This window comes from Balearica regulorum, chromosome Z (assembly GCF_011004875.1).
Source record: "Balearica regulorum gibbericeps isolate bBalReg1 chromosome Z, bBalReg1.pri, whole genome shotgun sequence".
In the NCBI taxonomy this organism is placed as follows: domain Eukaryota; kingdom Metazoa; phylum Chordata; class Aves; order Gruiformes; family Gruidae; genus Balearica; species Balearica regulorum.
The window spans coordinates 46,787,463-46,807,302 of NC_046220.1; the positions used below are offsets into that span (position 1 = coordinate 46,787,463).

A 19,840-nucleotide genomic window follows, 5' to 3' on the forward strand; every position below is an offset into this window, starting at 1 on the left:
TGTGTAGAATATTGTTTACTGTTAATCAACACATCTTAACCAAAGTTTTCACAATACTTGAAGCTACATTTAAGTGTACAATAGTCTCAATCACAAAAAACAAGCAGAACAATTAAACTACATAAGGCCTTAAAATTAGAAGCACAGTGTGTATTGTTGGAATATTACTTTGTTTACAAATAGGCTACATATAATTAAGTTTATTTTTTCATAGTTTTATTCAAGCAAAATGCATTCAAGGGAAAGGCAACTTACAAAGTTTATTTCACTATGAGTTAATAGAAAAATGTCAACATTCTCTTCTTGCCCCTCCCCCCCCACCCCATCCAGGTGCAATTAGTAATATTTTCATACAATACTCAAAAAGCAATAAGCTTTTACACTAAACATCCAAAAGTAAGCCTGATCAGACAACTGCAAACTTGCAAATTGTCTGTTACAAAGTTGGATAAGCTTCCAGGTTCTTTCTAATGAAATATTGCATCTCTACACAATCAATGTTGAAAACTACGTTGTCCACAAAGCCTTCTAGGTTCTAAAAGTCTTACTGGTTTCAATGAAGTACTTAGTGGCCTCAGTAGCAATCACATGAATAATATTTACGTTACAACAATGACAACTTGTGGCATTATTTTGGCAAGATTAGGACTGCTGAGAAGATGAGTGGGTAAATTTGTTTAACCTGAAAGGTAAGGGACAACACAAGAAAAAGAACTAAAGTAAAACTAAGCACAAAAGATATGAAAAATATGGAAAAAGAGATCTATTTTGACCCCCTCCCCCTATAACAGGGCATGGGTCATTTCCAGTGACTGTCTCTTCTTATACATTAGTATTTGCTCAGATTTCATGGCTATTACACTTTTGCAGAACAACTGCTTAGAAGTCTGGTTTTTAATTTACACCTGTGCAACAAAGTAAGTCACAGTACATTTTGAGATGTTTAAAAAATATTTATAAATTTGGTTTTGATATGCTAAAGCATTTGGCAACACTTTTACAGCATCTGATTTTATATAATTAAAATCTCATACAGTACTTCTTGTGGTTTTTTTTTTTTTTTTTTACATCTAAGAAGAAAAAACCTCACACAAAGTAATATGAACTGCCAAGCTTGACTGCATGATCATGTAATTCCAGTTTATAATACTGGCATTAAAACCTTCATTAATTATGTTCACAAATCATTACCTGTACATTTAATGAAGGCAACCAAAATGATTTGAAAACACAACCTTCAGGTTTTATGTTATGTATTTATCAAGGTGTGCAGTTCTGCAGTGAAATGAAAAAGCATGTAAATGTACAAAGAAAATTACAAGTTCACCAGTTCCTGTGACACAAACTGTTTTAATCTTTCAAGGTACTGTCCATAGAGTTCCACATCATTATGGCCTGCTCCTTCTACCCACAGTGGTTCTACAGGTCTCTGGCAACGCTCAAATAACGCTAGGCCATGTGAAAAGTCAATTACTTCATCTTCAGTCCCATGGATTATTAACACAGGAGATGTTATTTTAGAAATTTTGTCAATGCTGTAAGAAAAAGATTATATTTATAAACACAGTGAACTTTATGAAATCTTTTTGAAGGATCAGGCCGTTAATTTCACTTTTTAATTACACATTGTAGTTTTAACGGTTTAATTCTGAAGTTGTTTATATCTTCAGAAAATTAGATCTTATTAACACCCTGGAAGACATTACAGTGGCACATGCAAAGCCACACAAAAAAGGAAAAACACTACTGGAAACTATTAAGATAAAATAACAGAGCAATCCATCTAAAAGTGGTATTCATTAACCTGTTCACTTCAAAAAATATCAGTCACTGGACTGATGAAAATATTACTTCAGAGTTTTTCAGTAAAAAAGTGCTTGTCAGAAGTGAAAGAATTTTAGCACTTAAAGTTTGACCATCTATGCGGAAAAAAAAGTCTTCGAAGTTAGATGCTCAAAATACAAGTAATTCCTTGAGACAAGTGTACTAGTCTGTAATGGCCAATTAGTGGCTTAGTTCTGAAATATATTACAGGAATTTTCTCCAGTTAAGGTCTACTTAATTTTCCAGTCTTTGCTACTTACAGAAACATAGGGTAAAAACTTTGTTCACAGTCACCCAGATTAACAATTTACTGGACTAGAACTACTTTCTAGAATTAGTGATATTAGGGGTTACATATAGGAAAACTAACCACTTCTTTAACAGATACCCACTGAAATGATTAGAGAGGTGAAAACCCTAGAATATTTACAAAGTTCTGTAAACTCCTTCAAATCAAATGTTCCTTGTTGTTATTCACTCTGATTTTTCTCCAACTGTTATTTTAAACCTTTGAAAGAAACTTCAGAGAGAGCTTGCCATATTACTTGTTCCCCTAGTCTAAAACTTCTGTAATAGAGAAAAAAATGCATGCAGAATAAAAGAATCCTACAACTTACTTTGGGAATGCATCAAAGCAATAGGTCTTCTTTGTATCAGGAAAAGCTACTCGCATTCCTGAGGTCAGTGGAGAATGAAGAATTACAGCAGCACTTTCATACCTAGCAGCAAGATCCACAGATGGTACTGTTCCTATACTCTGGCCGTATATAATCACATTTTCAGGGCGGATGCCATACCTGGAAAATGAAAAGTGTTAACAAAAGTGGCATATGAAGTGAAACAGACAGAAACACAACTACATAACAAGGCAAAAAAAGCATTTATGAAGACAAAAATTTCCTGAAGAGGATAAACTATGAAATAGGATCTGGTAGAAGAACAAGGAAGTATATGCCATAACATTCCTGACTTAAAAGGACAATTATTTACTCTGTATTTGTAGCATTTTCTTTTTGCCTTATGCTTGAGTGATACTGAAATATGGGTTTATTTTTTAATATGGATTTGTGAATGCGGTTGTGACGTGTATACTAGTTGAAAGCCTTTACCATAGCAGACCTACAACAGAAAACAGCTTAGAGCCTTATTAGCTCTATATTTATCATCAAGTGGAGTGTAACCGAATGTGCAAAATTTTGGTCAGCTTTATTCTTCTGATAGCAGATAAAAACTGAAAGCCAGTAACATTGCCCAGCAATTTAGTGGGACTTAAAGCATACCCATACAGACAGTGGTCAGAATATTATGCATTCCATGTAATACCTGAGATGCTTCTTTCTTATCACGGTTGATTTGATATGCAGAGGAATGCCCAACCTAACCCACAATTAAGACAGCCCAATAAGCACTACAAAATTAAAGTCAAAGCCTCCCTCCTAGTAAGATGAAAACACTCATTTTTTCTGTAATTAACTGAGGTAAACAAGAGAGTCACATATAGTTAACACTTATACAAGTCAGTTTTCAAATTCTTCTGCATTAGTGTGGACACAAAGAGCAGCTGATTCCCAGGTAACACTGGGAAAACCTCTAAGCAGAATGCTATGCTGGCAAGAACAGTGGCCACAGGAGAACTGAGCTGCTGATACACTTTTGCAGTCTGAACCTGTACTAAGAGTACTTTGTTAGTATAGATCAGTGTATCTATCAGTGTAACCTTGTTTAACTTATTTGGGAAAGGGAGTACCTTAAATAGGAACAGATACTCCACTGCATTACAGAAAGAAAAGAAAAAAAATTCAAATATTTTTCTTAGGTATTATCAGAAGCTTATTCAGCTTTGAGTTAGAGCAGACTAGCCTAACACTGCTGTGGAACAGCATAAGGTAAGTTTAATGTTTGCACACTGACTATAATCCTAAAAGGACTGACAATCAACTGTTTTCAGTTGAAGTGAAGTGCAACCATTACCGCTTGAACAATAAATGCATGCATGTTTTCTGCCAAAGCTACACAAAACCACCAATACTCACAAAGGAGTTCTCAAATTAGTACATTTTGTGTATCTCCAGTAAATCCGGGGAAACAAAGGTAAAAGTTGTCCAGTATCTCATGAATACGGCTAAATAACCGTATGGTAACTGTATAGGTCACCAAACACAAAAATTAGAAAAGTCTAAATGCCTCAAAATCAGAAACATTAGGAAAAAAGATGGTTCACATGTACCAAGACATTCAATTTACCAAAGAACAAAAATCCACAAGTACTTTTCAATAAACCAGAAAACATGTCCTGTGTGTTACATCAGTATGTAATAAACAATTGAAAAAACACACATACGAAGATTTCAAGAAAAACAAAATCACATTTAAGTATTACATTTAGGTATTACTAAAATGTAACTATCATCAGCAGAATTCATTAGGCACCCCAATAAGCTTTCTAAACTGAGGCTAAAATCCACTGCTCACAGCTAACGTTGTTTATTTAACTACGTATCTATTTATTTGTGTTCTGCTGAAGTGAAACATAAAAATTGTAAAAGTATTAGCATAGATATATTCATAGAATCTATCTGTATCATGACTACTTGATTACTGTCAGTGTTTCCTAGAAAGAGCTTCTAGGATCGTAATCAAGAGTTCTAAAACACTAAGACTCTATCATCAGCCTGGAACTATAGGCAAAGACCTCTACCTCATAATAGTTCTCAGAGAATAAAAAAATTCAAATATTCTGATTAGCAAATATTTTCTCAAAATTCCAACACATAAAAATACAATAAATTAAAGCTTTGAAACCAAAACAAATGTAAGGTCTTCACTATTTCTGTATCTCTTCTGAAACACCTGAGAACAGCCTAGCACCTATCCTTTCACAATCTCCCAATTCGAAATAATTCAAATCACATTTGTCCATTCTGAAAGTACAGTATGGCCTTCTATCCCTTTCATATAATCTGAACAAAACTCACACTAATACCTGACACTTTGCATCATTAGTATGACATGGCGTTTGCACAGCACATTATGACATAACATAGTTCTCAAATAAAAAACCTTGCAAACCCTCACACTCACATTTCCTCAGGTATGAAATTTTACAAGATGCAGGCCACTGTACAGAAGTGTAAAGCAAAACTTAAAAGTATCTTTCAGATAATATATTCTCCTTTCTCATTATTCTCCCCCCCCCCTTTTTTTTGCATCCAAATCCTTTAGCCTACAGACAGCTAAATATTAGCTACAAAAAGTAATCCAAGAAAAGCATTTACTATATTTCTATTAAAGTAATCCTTTCTCCATCACAGCCAGATTGCATTCATATCACCCACCAGAAACCATTTGTTTTGCAGTCTGGGAACTGAAATATAGTGATGCAAATCACCAGAAGTGGTGGTTCAAAGTAGTCAGACTTTTGAATATTAGGGCTTGGGGAAAAAAAAAGAAAAAATCCAAACCACCCAAACCAAAACACCCCCACCCTCTCTGCCCCCCTCCCCCCCCCCCCAAAAAAAAAAACCATCCACAAAACAAGAAGTTTGGAAAACAGATAACAACATCTGCTGTGTCTGTCTCCAGTCCTCCCTCTTCTCTTGAACAGGCTTCTGAAAAGTTTGGGGAAAAAGGAAGACCCCAACTGTCCCTCAGTTCCTCTCTTCCAACCTAAAATGACGAACTCTTGAAAAGATAACTGTTGGTAGGCTCCCTAGTCATAAAATTCATCTACTCCTCTTTTTGACAGTACTGTAAACTCCAAGAAGTTTGGTAGAAAATTATTAGTTGACTACACACCTGGTCTTCCAAATGAGGAAGTGTCAGATCAAGAGAAAAAGTGGCAGTAATACTGTTCATAAGTATGGCATGGAGTTTGCACAGCACATTATGACATAACATAGTTCTCAAATAAAAAACCTTGCAAATTATCACACTCACATTTCCTCAGGTATGAAGTTAATGTTGGTACAAAGCTGAGCCGTTACCAGATAGAAGAAAGCACTTTCCTATTTGCACCTTCTGCCACATGTTGCCCCTCATTGTGCTTCACCAACTACTTTAGGAAACTACTAAGTGCCTTAGAATTAAAAGCCATCCTGAGGAACGGGAACATGACAGTTAGAGCCATATGCTGTAAGAAGCTGTTCTGGTGACAGAAGCTCAAAGACATGCAGTAAAAACTGTTGCTATCTTTGAAAGCTCATTATGTCAATCATAGAAGTATCATAAACATTGCTATCTACTCAAGTAATCTTAGATAACTTGTGTCAGAATAGACAGGCCTTCAGTTTGTTGGTAGTGGTAATGGTGGGGGTTTTATAGTGTGGGGTTGTCTGGGTTTTTTTGGTGGGGTTTGTTGTTTAAAAAAAAAAAAAAAAAGCCATAATCACCAGAAAGGACCTTGGAACAAAATCTTTAAAGTAGCTGTGCACAGATGTATTGTCTCAGAGAAAGCACTCTTCCTCAGGGACAAGTTATTCTGAACTGAATCTGGTACAAAATTTAGATAAATAATTTCCACAGTTTAAAGGTTGCCCACAATGTTTTTTGTTTTCCCACAGCAACTGAGATTTCAATTCCTTTCAACACCTAATTCATCCTTTATGTTCATGCACCTAAAGGCTATCTGCCTGGAAAGCACATGGAACTTGAAGAGCAGTTTTTACATAGAACTAAATGTACATCTGTTGACATAAGCTTGCTAGCATCCACACAGTGTCTGAGCATTCATAAACTTCTGCCCTATCATCACACCAAAGGTACAGGTTAATGTGACTACAAAGCTAAGCTATCACCAAACAGAAGAAAACAACTTTCCTATTTGCATTTTCAGGCACATGTTGCTCCTCATTGGGCTTCACCAACCAGTTTAGGAAACTAAATTAATCTCTTCTGGGAGTAGGGGAGCAAGTGCTTTTCTGCTCCTTTGTGTTGGCTGTCTTCAGGGCCAGGCAAGAAATGACATGCCACTGGTGGGTTAAAGGAAGGAGCAAGCCAATAAATCTTTATAGCTGTACCATCAGACCACTCCCTAGAATCAGGGCCCAAGCTAACACAGGCAACTAATGAAACTAGTGTCCTCTTCTGCCAGCCTACATATGCTGATCAGATATAGATGGTCTGCTGTAAAAGAGGCAACCCTGAACACTCCTGACTGATCTTTTCACCTTCTGGCAGGAAAAGAACCGCTAAACAACAATGAAATATTCTTTTTTTTTCCCTTTGTGACAAACTTTACAATGTGCTGTAGCAGAAACTGTTTCACCATTTCTTTTATATTTCTGTCTCTGCAACAAGACTTTCTCTGCACTTTACTTATCTTAGTGGCAATCCATCTCTTCTCTCTGTCCCCCCCCCCCCCTTTTTTTTTTTCTTTTCATAGAATCATAAAACAGTTTGGGTTGGAAGATGATCTAGTCCAGCCCCCTGCCACAAGCAGGCACATCTTTTACTAAATCAGATTGCTCAAAACCCCATCCAACCTTACCTTGAGCTCTTTAATTCGATATACATCATATATCACTTACATTGGATATGCACCATATTATATACTTTCATTGGATATGCGTCACTTATCATGATGTGCAGACTATAAAATGCATGACTAGCTGTAAGGAGTGTTTTTTGACTGTTTTGGTGGTTTTTGTTTTCTTTTATTTTGTTTGGTGGTGGTTGTTTTGTTTTAAACTTCAAGTACCTTTAACAACCAAATACCAGCTGCAATTACCATACTATGCTTGCAGGCTTTTAAGAGTACCCTGCCAATTTGCCCTTGATGTACCTAAGGGAGACAGAAAGCAACTTAGCGTTTTACTTCTGAACTACTGCTCTTAACCTAGAAAACTTGCTCACTTTACAAGAATAAAGTACCAGCAAAATCAACCTTAGAAGGGTACATTTTCAGTAGTACCGCTCAGGCTCACACTAATGAAGAAGTGCAATAGATGCTCTAGAGAGGCTACTGTGTGTGAAGCTATTGCAACACACACATTTAACCAACTGACAGCAGTGCTTGGGGCAGAAGAAAAAAGGGGGAACATCCTGAGGGATTTTTCAATGCATATTTCAGAACCTTTTGTCATCATGCACATAGCATGCAAAATTACAGCTGCAAATTGCAGAACACGAAAGGCATGAACGTCCTCCACACCTTTAACTATCAACATTCCAGGCCATGAATAAAATTCATGAGCGTACAGCTCTTCCTCAACTCAGATGCACCTTCCCCTTCTTGTGTATACCATAAGTAACATTGCTAGAAGAAGGGAAATATGTTTTATTATAGGCAAGCCCATTGACCATGCAACACATGTAGTCAAACTGCACCTCCCCTGCCTCTCATGAGGCAATGCCACTGGTACATTCATTTACTGCTAAGATTTCTCTTTGTGATAAACTGTGCTACTTTTCCCTATCAATTTAAATAAAAGCTCAATTTGTCTCCAAATATTCAAAGTTAAGGCACCTCAATTTCTAGCAAAAAACCCGCCTACTTTTGAATGAAAAAAAAAGACGTAATTTGTGAATTCTCAAAAGAACACTTTCAGCCAACATCCAAATACTTTTGATATTATTCCTGTATTTGGCTGTTCAAATTATGGACATTCTGTCCACTTTTGACACATCAGTCTGATGATGAGATTTACCCTTCAATTATTATACAGTCCATCATAAGCAACAACAAAAAGGCTGTTCGGCTTCTTACAGCTAAATCTGGTCATGAGGCAACTCTGGCAAGTCTTCAGGTTTCTGAATGAGCGCCACTTGCCCTGCATTTGCCTGGGGCTAGTTAAACCTTTCCACCCTTGCTAGGGTGTCAAAGGCCTTCAGAGACTGGGACAGTAGAAAATAGGCGTATCCCAAAATGACTTGCGGCATTTCAAAACTTTGTAGCTATGACAGTCAGAAAAAGAATGTCCTCACTTGCAGCTTTTATATAGACCCATGCACATGAATATGCAATAATATGCAACTTTCCCAAACACAATGACAGTGAATCACCTGGCCTTCTTTCACAGTCAGCGTCCACATGGATAGTTACTGCTTCCTATTAAAACACTCAAGAGCAGGCAAAGAATAGGGACACAATTCAGAATCTGCATCTGCTGTTTACCTCTTCTGATCTGCTGCCAAATTAGCTTTCTGTATTCATTTACATGAATGATAATATCCAAATATCCTTACAGGAACCACTTTCAAGAAAGTAGCATTGGACCAACCTCACCATCAGTCTCAATACCTGTTACAGACTATTTCACCCTAGGTGTCCAGTTCCCACTGGACAGTTGTGCCAATTTACAGATGACCATCTGGACTGTCTTTCCAAGACATAAAACTAAGACACTAACATGCCTCCACCACAAGCAGTTGTGTTGACTGTAGAATGAAGTCCACATAAACATTTCATTTAGTCCAGAATGCTGGATTCCTTAATGTTAGGTTCCATGATCCCATTTCTCAGAACACAGAATGCAGGGAATTGTGGATGGCTGTCAGCCAACCTCCAACAAAGATAATTTCTCCACTCTTTTCTTTGTCCCATCACAATCTGTGAGGCACAGTTTAAAAGTCTAGGATTCCTTTCTTCTCTCATCCCATCAACATGAATTTCAAAGGAGGTGCAGCTATACTTATATCTACTCTGCAAACAATTAATATAAGCTATACTTATATCTACTCTGCTGAATTAATTTGCTTTTGCAGAACACTTACATTATAAAATGTTAAAGATGGCGCCACTGTAACACTTACAGAAGAGGCTATGCTAGAAGAGTGAATCAATGCTGCAGCAAATGCTCAAAGGCTCCATTCTGGTCGAGATGTTTATCAAGTATTTAAACACAGCTGAGCACTGTCTCTGGGCTCAAGAGAATACCATGGACTGGTTACCAAACTGTGTGAGACAGTATACCCAGAGTCACGCGCTGAACTTCTCCCTGCTACAGTCAGCATTCAGATTCAAGGACAAGAGCGGGTGTGCCAATTGGAAAGTTGTTGAAAGTATCACAGTGGAAACTAGTAATACCAACCACTTTTTAAGCAACAGAAAAACTTCTGTTCATGTTTGTGAAATCCACAAGTTGGGCAGATCAATCCAAGCTTTATACATGGTACAGAATGATGTATTTCTAAAAGAGTTTTGAAACAAAAAAATAAATGCACACAGCAAATGGGATTGAGGAGAAGTCATTCCTGAATGGAAGAGGGAAAAGCAGATAGATGGAGTATATAGAGTTCCCACGACAATGTCTGTTCAGCAAAGGGCATTTTCAGATGGGATATTATAATGAAAAATCTTATTTGATTAGGGAAGGTACACTATGCATTCTTAAATAATGGATGTGAGAATTCAAGTTGCAATCACACTTCCTCTTAGGTTTTCAATCAGAAATTCATCGGGGGAAGAAGAGACAATAATTACAAATTAGTTCATAAGACAGAGCCAGTAAACTGACATAAACAAATGATTAAGCTTCATCATCTAGTTCTCTTCCATTTTCTGGTACATTTAAACAATTCAGACTGTCTTCCACATTGTTCATAAACCATGTTATGTTTTGGTCAATGTTACTGGCTATTTCACCAAGTGGCTAAGTTCCAGATCACCTATCAACTACAGTCACCAGTGTACCTGTTGCGGCTCTTGGCTTACAGAACGGATGCCCAGTTGTATCTCTACTTTCCATCAAAAGAAATACCAAAACCTAATCTAACAACATAGTATGCATGTTTTTGAATATGAGGCTGAATACCCATCCTCTGTGGTTGTATGAGGCTTAAGATAATAAACGTTCTCTTTAATATATGAATAAAATATGCTTAATAAAGATGCAATACTTGTTTTTAATAAGGTAAAAAAAATGCAAGGCAATACTTAAAACATTGAAAAGGGCCAATCTGCTCTAAAGTAATAGAAAAATAGTTAATATTACATACATCAAGGTCTAAATGCACTGTGACAACTATCAGGCTCCAGGATTTAGAGAGTCTTTATGCACACCCTTATACTAAGTCACATTCCTCGTATTATATTATTAAACAGTATGCTCAGGTTGCCATGATCAAGCCATAACATGCTGCTCTACATTAAACCCAGGTTTTCACAGCCTTCTGGTGCTAAATACAAAATATGATAGGAGATTTTCTGGTGAACATGGACTCTTATGATCACACAGTATTTTAAAATAAGTAATCTTTTTGTAGTTTGGGTACTGGTAACACAAGAATAATATTGCTCTAAATGGAACAAACCATGGTGAAAAATGCTTTCAAATTTAACAAGTTGGTACTCAGTGATGCATTTACTTGGTGCCTGGGATTCTTACCTGTATGAAAGAATGCCTCCAGAGTCTTTCATCTTACTATTTTATCTCCGTATAACCAGAGGCTTAGAACACAGAAATTGCTGAAACAACATCCTTCCAATTTGCACTTTTTTCATTGTCCAGTTTTAATCTATATGAGCCAACATCACTGATTCAAATTCCTTTTTTTTCTTCCAACCACAATGTATTTACACAACTCAACTACAACCTCTCCCACACATCCTATTTTGCTAAGATAAAAACATCTTTGTTTTATATAGAAAGCTATCTTTGGAAATGCTGTAGCTGCTAGTCTGAATTCTGAAATGATGGTGGTCTGAACACCATACAGTAATCCAGAGCCTCATCAGGTTCCTTTATAACTGCCCCTCCCTACAAAGTAGTACATGGAATTATCTGAAAAACCAACTTGCATTTTCTTTCACTAACGTCACACCAGTGGCTCAGTTACTGGGGAATCTGAACTATAGGATTTTCCTATCTTCTGAGATTTCCAACTGAGAAGATACCAAACTGTGACAAAAAGTATTATCTTCTAATCATTCAAAGCTGAAGCATACTTTATTAAATTTCATCCCATTTCAGTTTTCTAGTATATCAGTACTATACACTGATCCTGCTTAATACTGACAATGCTTTCAGCATAAGGCATCACCAATCAGCTTGAATATGAATTCATTAATCCTAAAATACAGCATTTCTGTTTAAACTACCAATGTAGATGAAGTACCTCCATTTGAAAAGCACACTGTAAAGGGAAAATGGCAACTAATGTCTTACCTTGTCCTAAGAGCCACCCAAGCAGCATCAATGTCAGCATACAGATTCTTCTCTGTTGGCTTCCCAGAACTTGCACCATATCCAGAATAGTCATATGAGAATATGTTGCAGTTAATCCGTGAACCCAGTCCTATGTAAAAGCTGCTCATCTGACCTAGGTCAACAGCATTTCCATGTGAGAAGAGCAAAGTATACTTGGCGTTAGGCGAGCAACGCACAAACATGCAGGCAATCCTGTTACCTTTACTTGTTCTAGTCATGAAGCACTCAATAGCATCTTTTTCTCTAGAAGAATATTGCCAGTCTGCTCGCTCTGAGAGATGTAGAGTCCAGCGACTACCACTCTCATCACACATCAGTGTGTACGTGGGATCAGGAGGTAAGAATGCCAGTTTGGAGGCAATTTTCCCTGGGCATGGTGGACAACAGAATAGGCAACACAGCTCACTAAAGGAAAGATTATTCATCTTCTAGTCTGAAAAAGGAAGAGAGAATGGTATTAGTTACTAGTTACAATCCTATATAAAAAAAACCTCATGAAAAATGTAAACTTAATCTCTCTAGAAAATAATACATAATTTTAGTGGAAACATTTAACAAAAACATAGATTTAAATAGATATGTAAAATTCTATATAATAGCTTATTTGATATTATTAGCTACTTGAAAATGAGCATATTATTAAAGAAGAGCGATAACTCTAAAGCCCGGCCAGATAGTAAAACTAAAATATGATCACCCAGAGAAAGAACAAGCATGAGTTTTGGAGTGTCTTTGGAGGAAATAAAGTCCCTCATCTCAAGCCATTAAGAGAAGTGTTCACCCCATTGACAAATACATATCTTATAAAAACTAATTAAGATATGTTGCAATGTTTGCAGGATACTAAGGCTGTGTAGATCTCTGCACTGAAAAATCACTACAGCATTTCCTAAATAAAGAGAATATGTATTGCAATCATGAGTTATAGGCTCCTGCAAGCATTATCAGTAGTATGAAAGGTACATGAAGGTCAAAACTTAGAAGACAAAACAAGATGCTTCTGCTGGTTTAGCAAACACTGTAGACTTCCAGTACACCAAAATCCATCCATAAACTCTTTCTTGCTCCACATACTGGATGACATAAATGTTTCCAAACCCTTCAAAGACAGTATTAGCTAAGTTTCCTGTATTGCACATAGGAAATGGGATTATATTAATGATACAGCTATTCTTATTCCACACTTTAACAAAAATATCCCAAACCAAATGCTCTATCACAGATACTTGGCAAATCAATGTAATAAGCACTACCAATTCAAAGCATTGGTTAACAGAGTGGGGGTGAAAAGAAGTAAACACACATACACTTAAAGCAAGCTAGAGGTAAAGATACAGTTGCCCCAAAAAGCAGGCATTGCGACCTGTTAATTTACTGCATGGAGAATGGGGTTGGGGGTGTGTGGGGGAATCCTTTGTTCTAACAATACTTTTTCTCAGAGGTAGGAAGAGCAATGAAATCTGCTAAGAGCCATGGCTGGAAACCAACACACCTAAGATACGCATTTACACTACTTTCCTTGTGTTAAGGCACCTGATGTTTCATCTCAACTTAACTTTTCCATCCCAAATCTATCTACGGGTCTCAAGCTCAGTTCCAGCCAGGTCACTGCAAACAGAAACACTCTTACAGTTTCATGTATCAGCTTTGACTGCTAGATTCAAGTTTACAAATGGGAACAAAACAAGCTGATTTCTGACATCCACAGTCCTATGTCATTTCAGAAATACGTGAATAATCCAACAATAAAATGTTACTGCTAACTATAATACTTGGTGATATTTAGATCATATTTCAAAGTTTGTCCTCTAACTGGTATACAAACACAGTTTTCATGCCTGTATAAATTTCTCTAAAAAAATCTTGAAGGACACTGCTGTAAGAACTGTTGAATATAGATCACAGAACAACTATCTGTATTTTGGATGGACGAATGATATCTTCCTGGTAGAGTATGAATGCATACAATCTTACATAGAGTATACTTGCAGAGTAGTCAACACAGGCACAGCAAGACTGTTTGATAAACAGCATGAGCATTCTTGGAATATTAGTCCTCTTTGTAGGGCACAAAAGAACCTTGCTTTTTGCCAAGGCTGCTAAAGACAAGCGCTTTCACCCTGAGTCTCCAGTTTCCTTCAAAATAGAGGGAAATCACAGGTTCTTAGGTATGGGTGAACAACACTACTGATGTAGAAGAGATGGTGGGAAGGGTGCACTAATCACTTCCTGTAAAAAGGTAAATTGTTTCTTAAAAGAAGATCCTGAATAAATGATCATATTTCTGCCAGCTAAAGAAATAACAACCTCATGTATTTATGTAATCAGCACAAGTAGTCACTCAAATTTGGAATAGTTCATCTGTTCCCTGTCAGGTGAGATTATCTGGACATTAACTTTAATTTTAACCTGAAAGTCAGGACAAGAAGTGGAAGAGGTCTATGGAAAAGGTCTAGGGATTGGCAAAAGGCTTGGGCTGCCTTATGAACCGGACAAAGTCAATACTTTTTTTCCTTTTTTAATTCTTTTACAGCTACAAGCACCAAAGGAGCTACTTCTTTCACCTCTACTTACAAAGTTCATATTCACAGCCCAGACAAACTGCTGTGATGCCTCAGCAGGCTTTTTTTCCAAGAAGTGCTCATGGTCCCCACACTTCTATCAGAAACTATCAAACCAATCTGTTCCAAGTAAGTTTTCCCATGTTTTCAGAAAAGCTGAAAGCCAAGCTAGATACTACAATTTATTCTAGGGAGGAAGGGAGGGGGAAATTATTTTATGTGAAAAACTTAGAAGAATACATACTTCCAAAAGTGAGGTATAAATAACCTGTTCTTCCCAGGAACAACAGGCTGTACTTTATTACAGCATACAACCATAGCTACACAATTTCTTACTTGTTTCCCAATCCATTTGTCAGAAAGAATTAAAACAGAAGTTTACATTATTTGTAACTATAAACAGCCCAGCAACACTACAAATACCATCTCATTCAGAAAATATTTGCTATTTGTCAAACTCATTTCAGAAGACTGGAAGCTGGCCTGTGGAATTCACACACATGGAAGTACTGCAGTAACCACAGTTAATCAGCTGAGGTAGTACTGTGCCCCAAGATGGCTCAAATGTGCTAAAAATGGGTTGTTGCCACATATGGCAAATGAGTTATGCTGAATACTATGGCTAAAGTCTTATTCCTCCCCTATACTAAACTGTAATGTAGACTTTATATAATGTCCATTTAATCAAATGGGAACTCTGCCTACCGAAGCTAAATATTCTGATTCCAGAGTTGTTGTTCACCTAAATCATGGCTAGCAACAACTCTTTTCTTTAAAATAAATATTTGCTAATTTCTTCACTCAAAAGACCTAAGAAAAACAGCAGATCCTAGCATCACTAACTGAACAAATCTGACACAAAACACCTACTGAACTTCCGCAGGAGGATATCTTCAACTAAATGCAAACAATGTTTCCATTATACTGGAACTGGTTTGTCATTCATTGTATTCACATGAGTGTGTTCTTAACCTCCGGATCTGGAAGGGAACCAGGATGTGAGAGAGTCCCCAGGGTGTATAGAGTAATTCTGATATCACTGTTTAAAAGTTCAACTGAATCAGCATTTCAGGCTAGTAGTTATCCACTAGATATCATAACTTGACTTCAACTAAACAGGCATTATCTTTCCTCAAAAGGTATACTACTCAGATACTTCAATGAGAGATTAAACTTAATGTTACCTCCCAATAGTGGTTTGTTTTTTTTAGTGTTCTTAATGTTCGAAAACATGTAACAGTTTCCTAACAATTCATTCAGCCAGAAATTATTATCGTAAAAATTAAAAGAAAAGTCACAAACCCCCCCCTTCATTTAGCATCACCGAACCTTGGTAAAAGCTTAAGAGACCAATTAATTTATTAAGTCTAAATTATAATGGAAAGTGAACAAATGTCCTGGTTTTGGCAGGGATAGAGTTAATTTGCTTTCTGACAGCTGGTACAGTGCTGTGTTTTGGATTTAGGATGAGAATAATGTTGATAACACACTGATGTTTCTAGTTGTTGCCAAGCAGTTAAGGACTTTTCAGCTTCCCACACTGCCCTGGTAAGGAGAAGGCAGGGGGTGCCCAAGAAGCTGGGAGGGGACACAGCCAGGGCAGCTGACCCAAACTGGCCAAAGGGATATTCCACACCACATGACATCATGTCCCGTTTTCTAACTGGGCAGCTGTAGGCCTGGTGCAGCAGCTGGGGGCCTGGCACAGCATCCACTTCTGTGTGATGGCATTGGTCTTCTCAAGAAACCATTACGTATGATGGAGCCCTGCTTTCCTGGAGATGGCTGAACACCTGCTGGTGGATGAGAAGTGGTGACTGAATTCCTTGTCCTGTGTTCTGTGCGTGTGGGCTGAGAGGCTGGGCAGCTGGGGGTCATGCATAGCATCGACTTCAGGTGATAAGAAATTGTGCTCTTCATCACTTGTTTTGTATATATTATTATTTTCCTTTTTATGTTTGTCCTATTGAACTGTTTTTATCTCAACCCACAAGTTTACTCACTTTTACTCTTCCGATTCTCTCCCCTGTCCTGCCAGGTGGGAAGTGAGCGGGCAACTGCATGGGGCTTAGTTGCCAGCCGGGGCTAAACCATGACAATGAGGTATCACAAGTGAAGTAGCAATTAAAAATCACTGTAATAACAAATAGGCGTGATGTGCGCTTTATCTGGACTCTTACTAAAACTGGGGCAAAAACAACACTGCCCACAAATTACCTTAAGCATACTGTTCCACCAGTACACATTAATAACTTTAATGGAACTCATTTGCCTAAGATATGTTGTGAATACCTAAGTTATAGTCTTAACACCTTCTGAGCATGTATGATGTAAATCTCTGTGCTCATTACAGTAGTACTGTCAGATGCAGAGTTCAACACGTCCCAACAACATAACTATTTCCCCTTCTATTTGTCATTTCAGTACTAATAAAGAAGCCTGTGCTGTTCTGCAAACATAGTTCTTAATGCTGGTAAAATTACTAACAACAAAACTAATATAATAAGAGAAATATATATCTCTCAAATTATACTGCATTTTTCATATAGTTTAAGTAGGAAAATTCTGTGGAAGAAACTGTGGAAAACTGATAAGCTTCTACAATTTCACTATGAAATAAAACAGGCCCAAGTGGCACCACCCAACCCTTCTGGGATAGGTTTTAAAAGGCAAGATCATTCTATCAAATTTATCTCTTTAACTCTGTCATGAATAAAAAAGTAATACAGAAAATGACAAATGTAAAACTGCCCACAGGCAGTAATTTCAATCCATTCTTCGAAAATTAACATTTTCATTAAGGCTGACAGAAGAGGGAGGGAAAAAGTCTATCTAATTTGAAAGAACACCTCAAATATTTATCCTGTGATTTCTAGGATAACACAAATGTAGTTCTTTCATATAAGCAATTATTCCTGTGCTCCTCCCTCTGCAAATCATACCAAGAGTGTGGGTCCTATTAATCACATATTTTAGTACTTCACTATGTATTAGCCTCAAAAGCCCAACCCTCACAAACACTTATCTAGAAATCTTATATTTACATTTTCATTACATTTTTTATTATTTACATAAATATAAATTATTCTAATTGTAGATTTAAATTAAATTACCTATTTCATATGAACTATTCACAAGAACAAAGTGAAACTTAAATACAGCTGCTGGTTTGTAAATTTTAGTGGTGCTCTAACTGTAACAGGCAAGATATTAAAATTGTTGGGGGTTTTGTTTGTTTGTTGTTTGGGTGTTGTTTTTTGGGTTTTTAAAGCATCATTTTCCAATATGTAATGCTGAAATAAGAAACTAAAGTAGTTTCCCTCACCCTTTCATTGAGCACAAAGCAAGGAAAACTTGAGTTCAAGCCACTGCTGAAGCACTCATTTATTTCAACATCTGCATTATATCAAAAATGAAACAGAAGGATATGAACACGCTCCAACCTCTTGAACAGTTAAATGGGCAAAATATTTAGTAGGGAAAAAAAAAACCCAAACCCCAGAACAGTGCCCAAATAAGTATTGTATAAAAGGATTAAACTAATAGAATTATTACGAAAAAATACACTGCAGGTCTGGAAAAGAACACGAAGTCTATTCAATAATGAAAAAGCCACACCAAGAAATAATATGAAATAACTCTTTAAGATAGTTTTCAAAGAGCAAAACAACCTATATCAAAACAAAGAAGCCTGATGGGACCAAAATGTCATTTGGTTTTATGTCAGTTTGATTTTAAACACACAGCTTTACTGTCCTCACAAATTCTAGCAATATTATTAAACTTAACTCGTATACAGAGACATTATTCTTCTTCCGCTGGTTACTTTGTATACCTCAAAACCTAATGGCACAGTTGAAAAAAAAAAAAAGGAATACAGGAAACATTAAGTGAAAAATCTAGTCATACCTTCTCACCTAAAGAACAAATCCACCCTCTGAAGATCCCAGAGAGACAACTGTGGGATTAAGTGGGATTACATGATGTTTTGCGTGCTCCAAGCAAGACTCTGCACCACTAAAACCATCTGGACGCTGACAGGCGCTGAAGACCCCTATTGTATTTCAGCAACAGCAGGCTGGTGCTTCACTGCACCAGTCGGTCAATCACTAATAAGAAGCTACGCTTTTAAAACTGGTATATGTTCAGACGGTACTATTTTGGTTTCTGCAGTCATGTATTTTTCTAGCTGCCTTCTGGCCAAATACTGTAAACTTTTAAATTAGTAATACCTGAGAACAATTTTAACGCCAGCGTCACTCCTACCACCAACAGCAGAAGCTGAAGTCACACGTTAAATCAGGCTCGCGAGAATTAAACGAACACTTCAGGTGTCTACATCCAAAAAGGACTTCGCAAAAGCCAACACCACTGACGCGGCGGCACTACTGAGACCCGTAAAAGCCAGAATTTAACAAGCGTTTCAAAAGGTCAGCGCGCCCGTTTCCCGAACAAAGGCGTCCACAGCCAGACCACGGAGACAGAGCCCCGGGACAGACCGCCCGCAGCACGCCGGGCCCTTTGAGGTAGAGGCCTGGAGCCCACAGCCGGGGCACGGGCAGGGGGGCAGACACCCCCCCCCGCCCACCGCCGCGGCCCTTCCCCCTGCCCCACGGCAGAGCCCCGGGAGGGGGGGCCGCCACACGCCCGCCCCAGACGGAGGAGAAGGGCCGCGGATAGGTGAGGAGGGAAAGGAAACGGCCGGAGCAGCCGAGGGGTCAACCCGCCGCCACACCTGGGAAGCGGATCCTCGAACCGCAACCCCGCCGCCAGAGCCGAGCCGGCACCGCGCCGGCTGCTCCCCGCCATCCCCTCACCGCGACTCGCCCGGCCCCGCACCCCCTCGTCCCGGCCCCGCCGCTGCCGGGGGAAGGACAGTCCCGTACCTGCGCCTGGCGCTACGCTCGGCGGCGGCGCGCGCGGCCCCGCACTTTCCCAACCGCCGCCGCTCGAGCGCCCGGCGGGCGGGGGGAGGGGTGTCGGTCGTGCTGAGTAACGGCGCGACGGCGGGCGGCTGTCAGTGCCCCGGCCGGCGCTCGGAGCTCCGCGGCCGACCCTCCGCGGCAGAGAACGCGCGGTCCCTGGAGAGCTGCTCTCCGCGAGGCCTAGGGAAGCGGCGCCGGCCTCGCCTCGCCGAACGACTGCATCGCATACAGCGGCTGGCTAAGCGGCCAAGGGGGCGGCGGGGCGGGACCGGCCGGCGGCCGCAGCGCACCAATGGGGCCGCAGCCCGCAGCGCCGCTCCGGCCACTGAGGCCCCGCCTGAAGGCGGGTAGGCGGGAAGCAGCGAAGAGACAGCGAACTGCTGTG

At 38.8% G+C, this 19,840-nt stretch overlaps 1 protein-coding gene across 2 annotated transcripts; it reads right to left on the bottom strand.

Moving 5' to 3' along the window:
* Positions 1–19,730, bottom strand: ABHD17B (abhydrolase domain containing 17B, depalmitoylase). Of its 2 annotated transcripts, XM_075739656.1 has the most exons (5): positions 19,417–19,730; positions 12,169–12,402; positions 11,928–12,081; positions 2,442–2,621; positions 1–1,535 (listed from the first exon to the last, which is right to left on the bottom strand). In XM_075739656.1, the coding sequence occupies exons 2-5, from the start codon at positions 12,392–12,394 to the stop codon at positions 1,316–1,318; spliced, it is 780 nt and encodes a 259-aa protein (XP_075595771.1). In that variant the 5' UTR covers positions 12,395–12,402; positions 19,417–19,730; the 3' UTR covers positions 1–1,315. The 2 variants fall into 2 exon arrangements, with proteins under 2 accessions (XP_075595771.1, XP_075595770.1); XM_075739655.1 differs by having other exon boundaries at positions 11,928–12,402.
* Between the last annotated feature and the right edge of the window lie 110 nt (positions 19,731–19,840).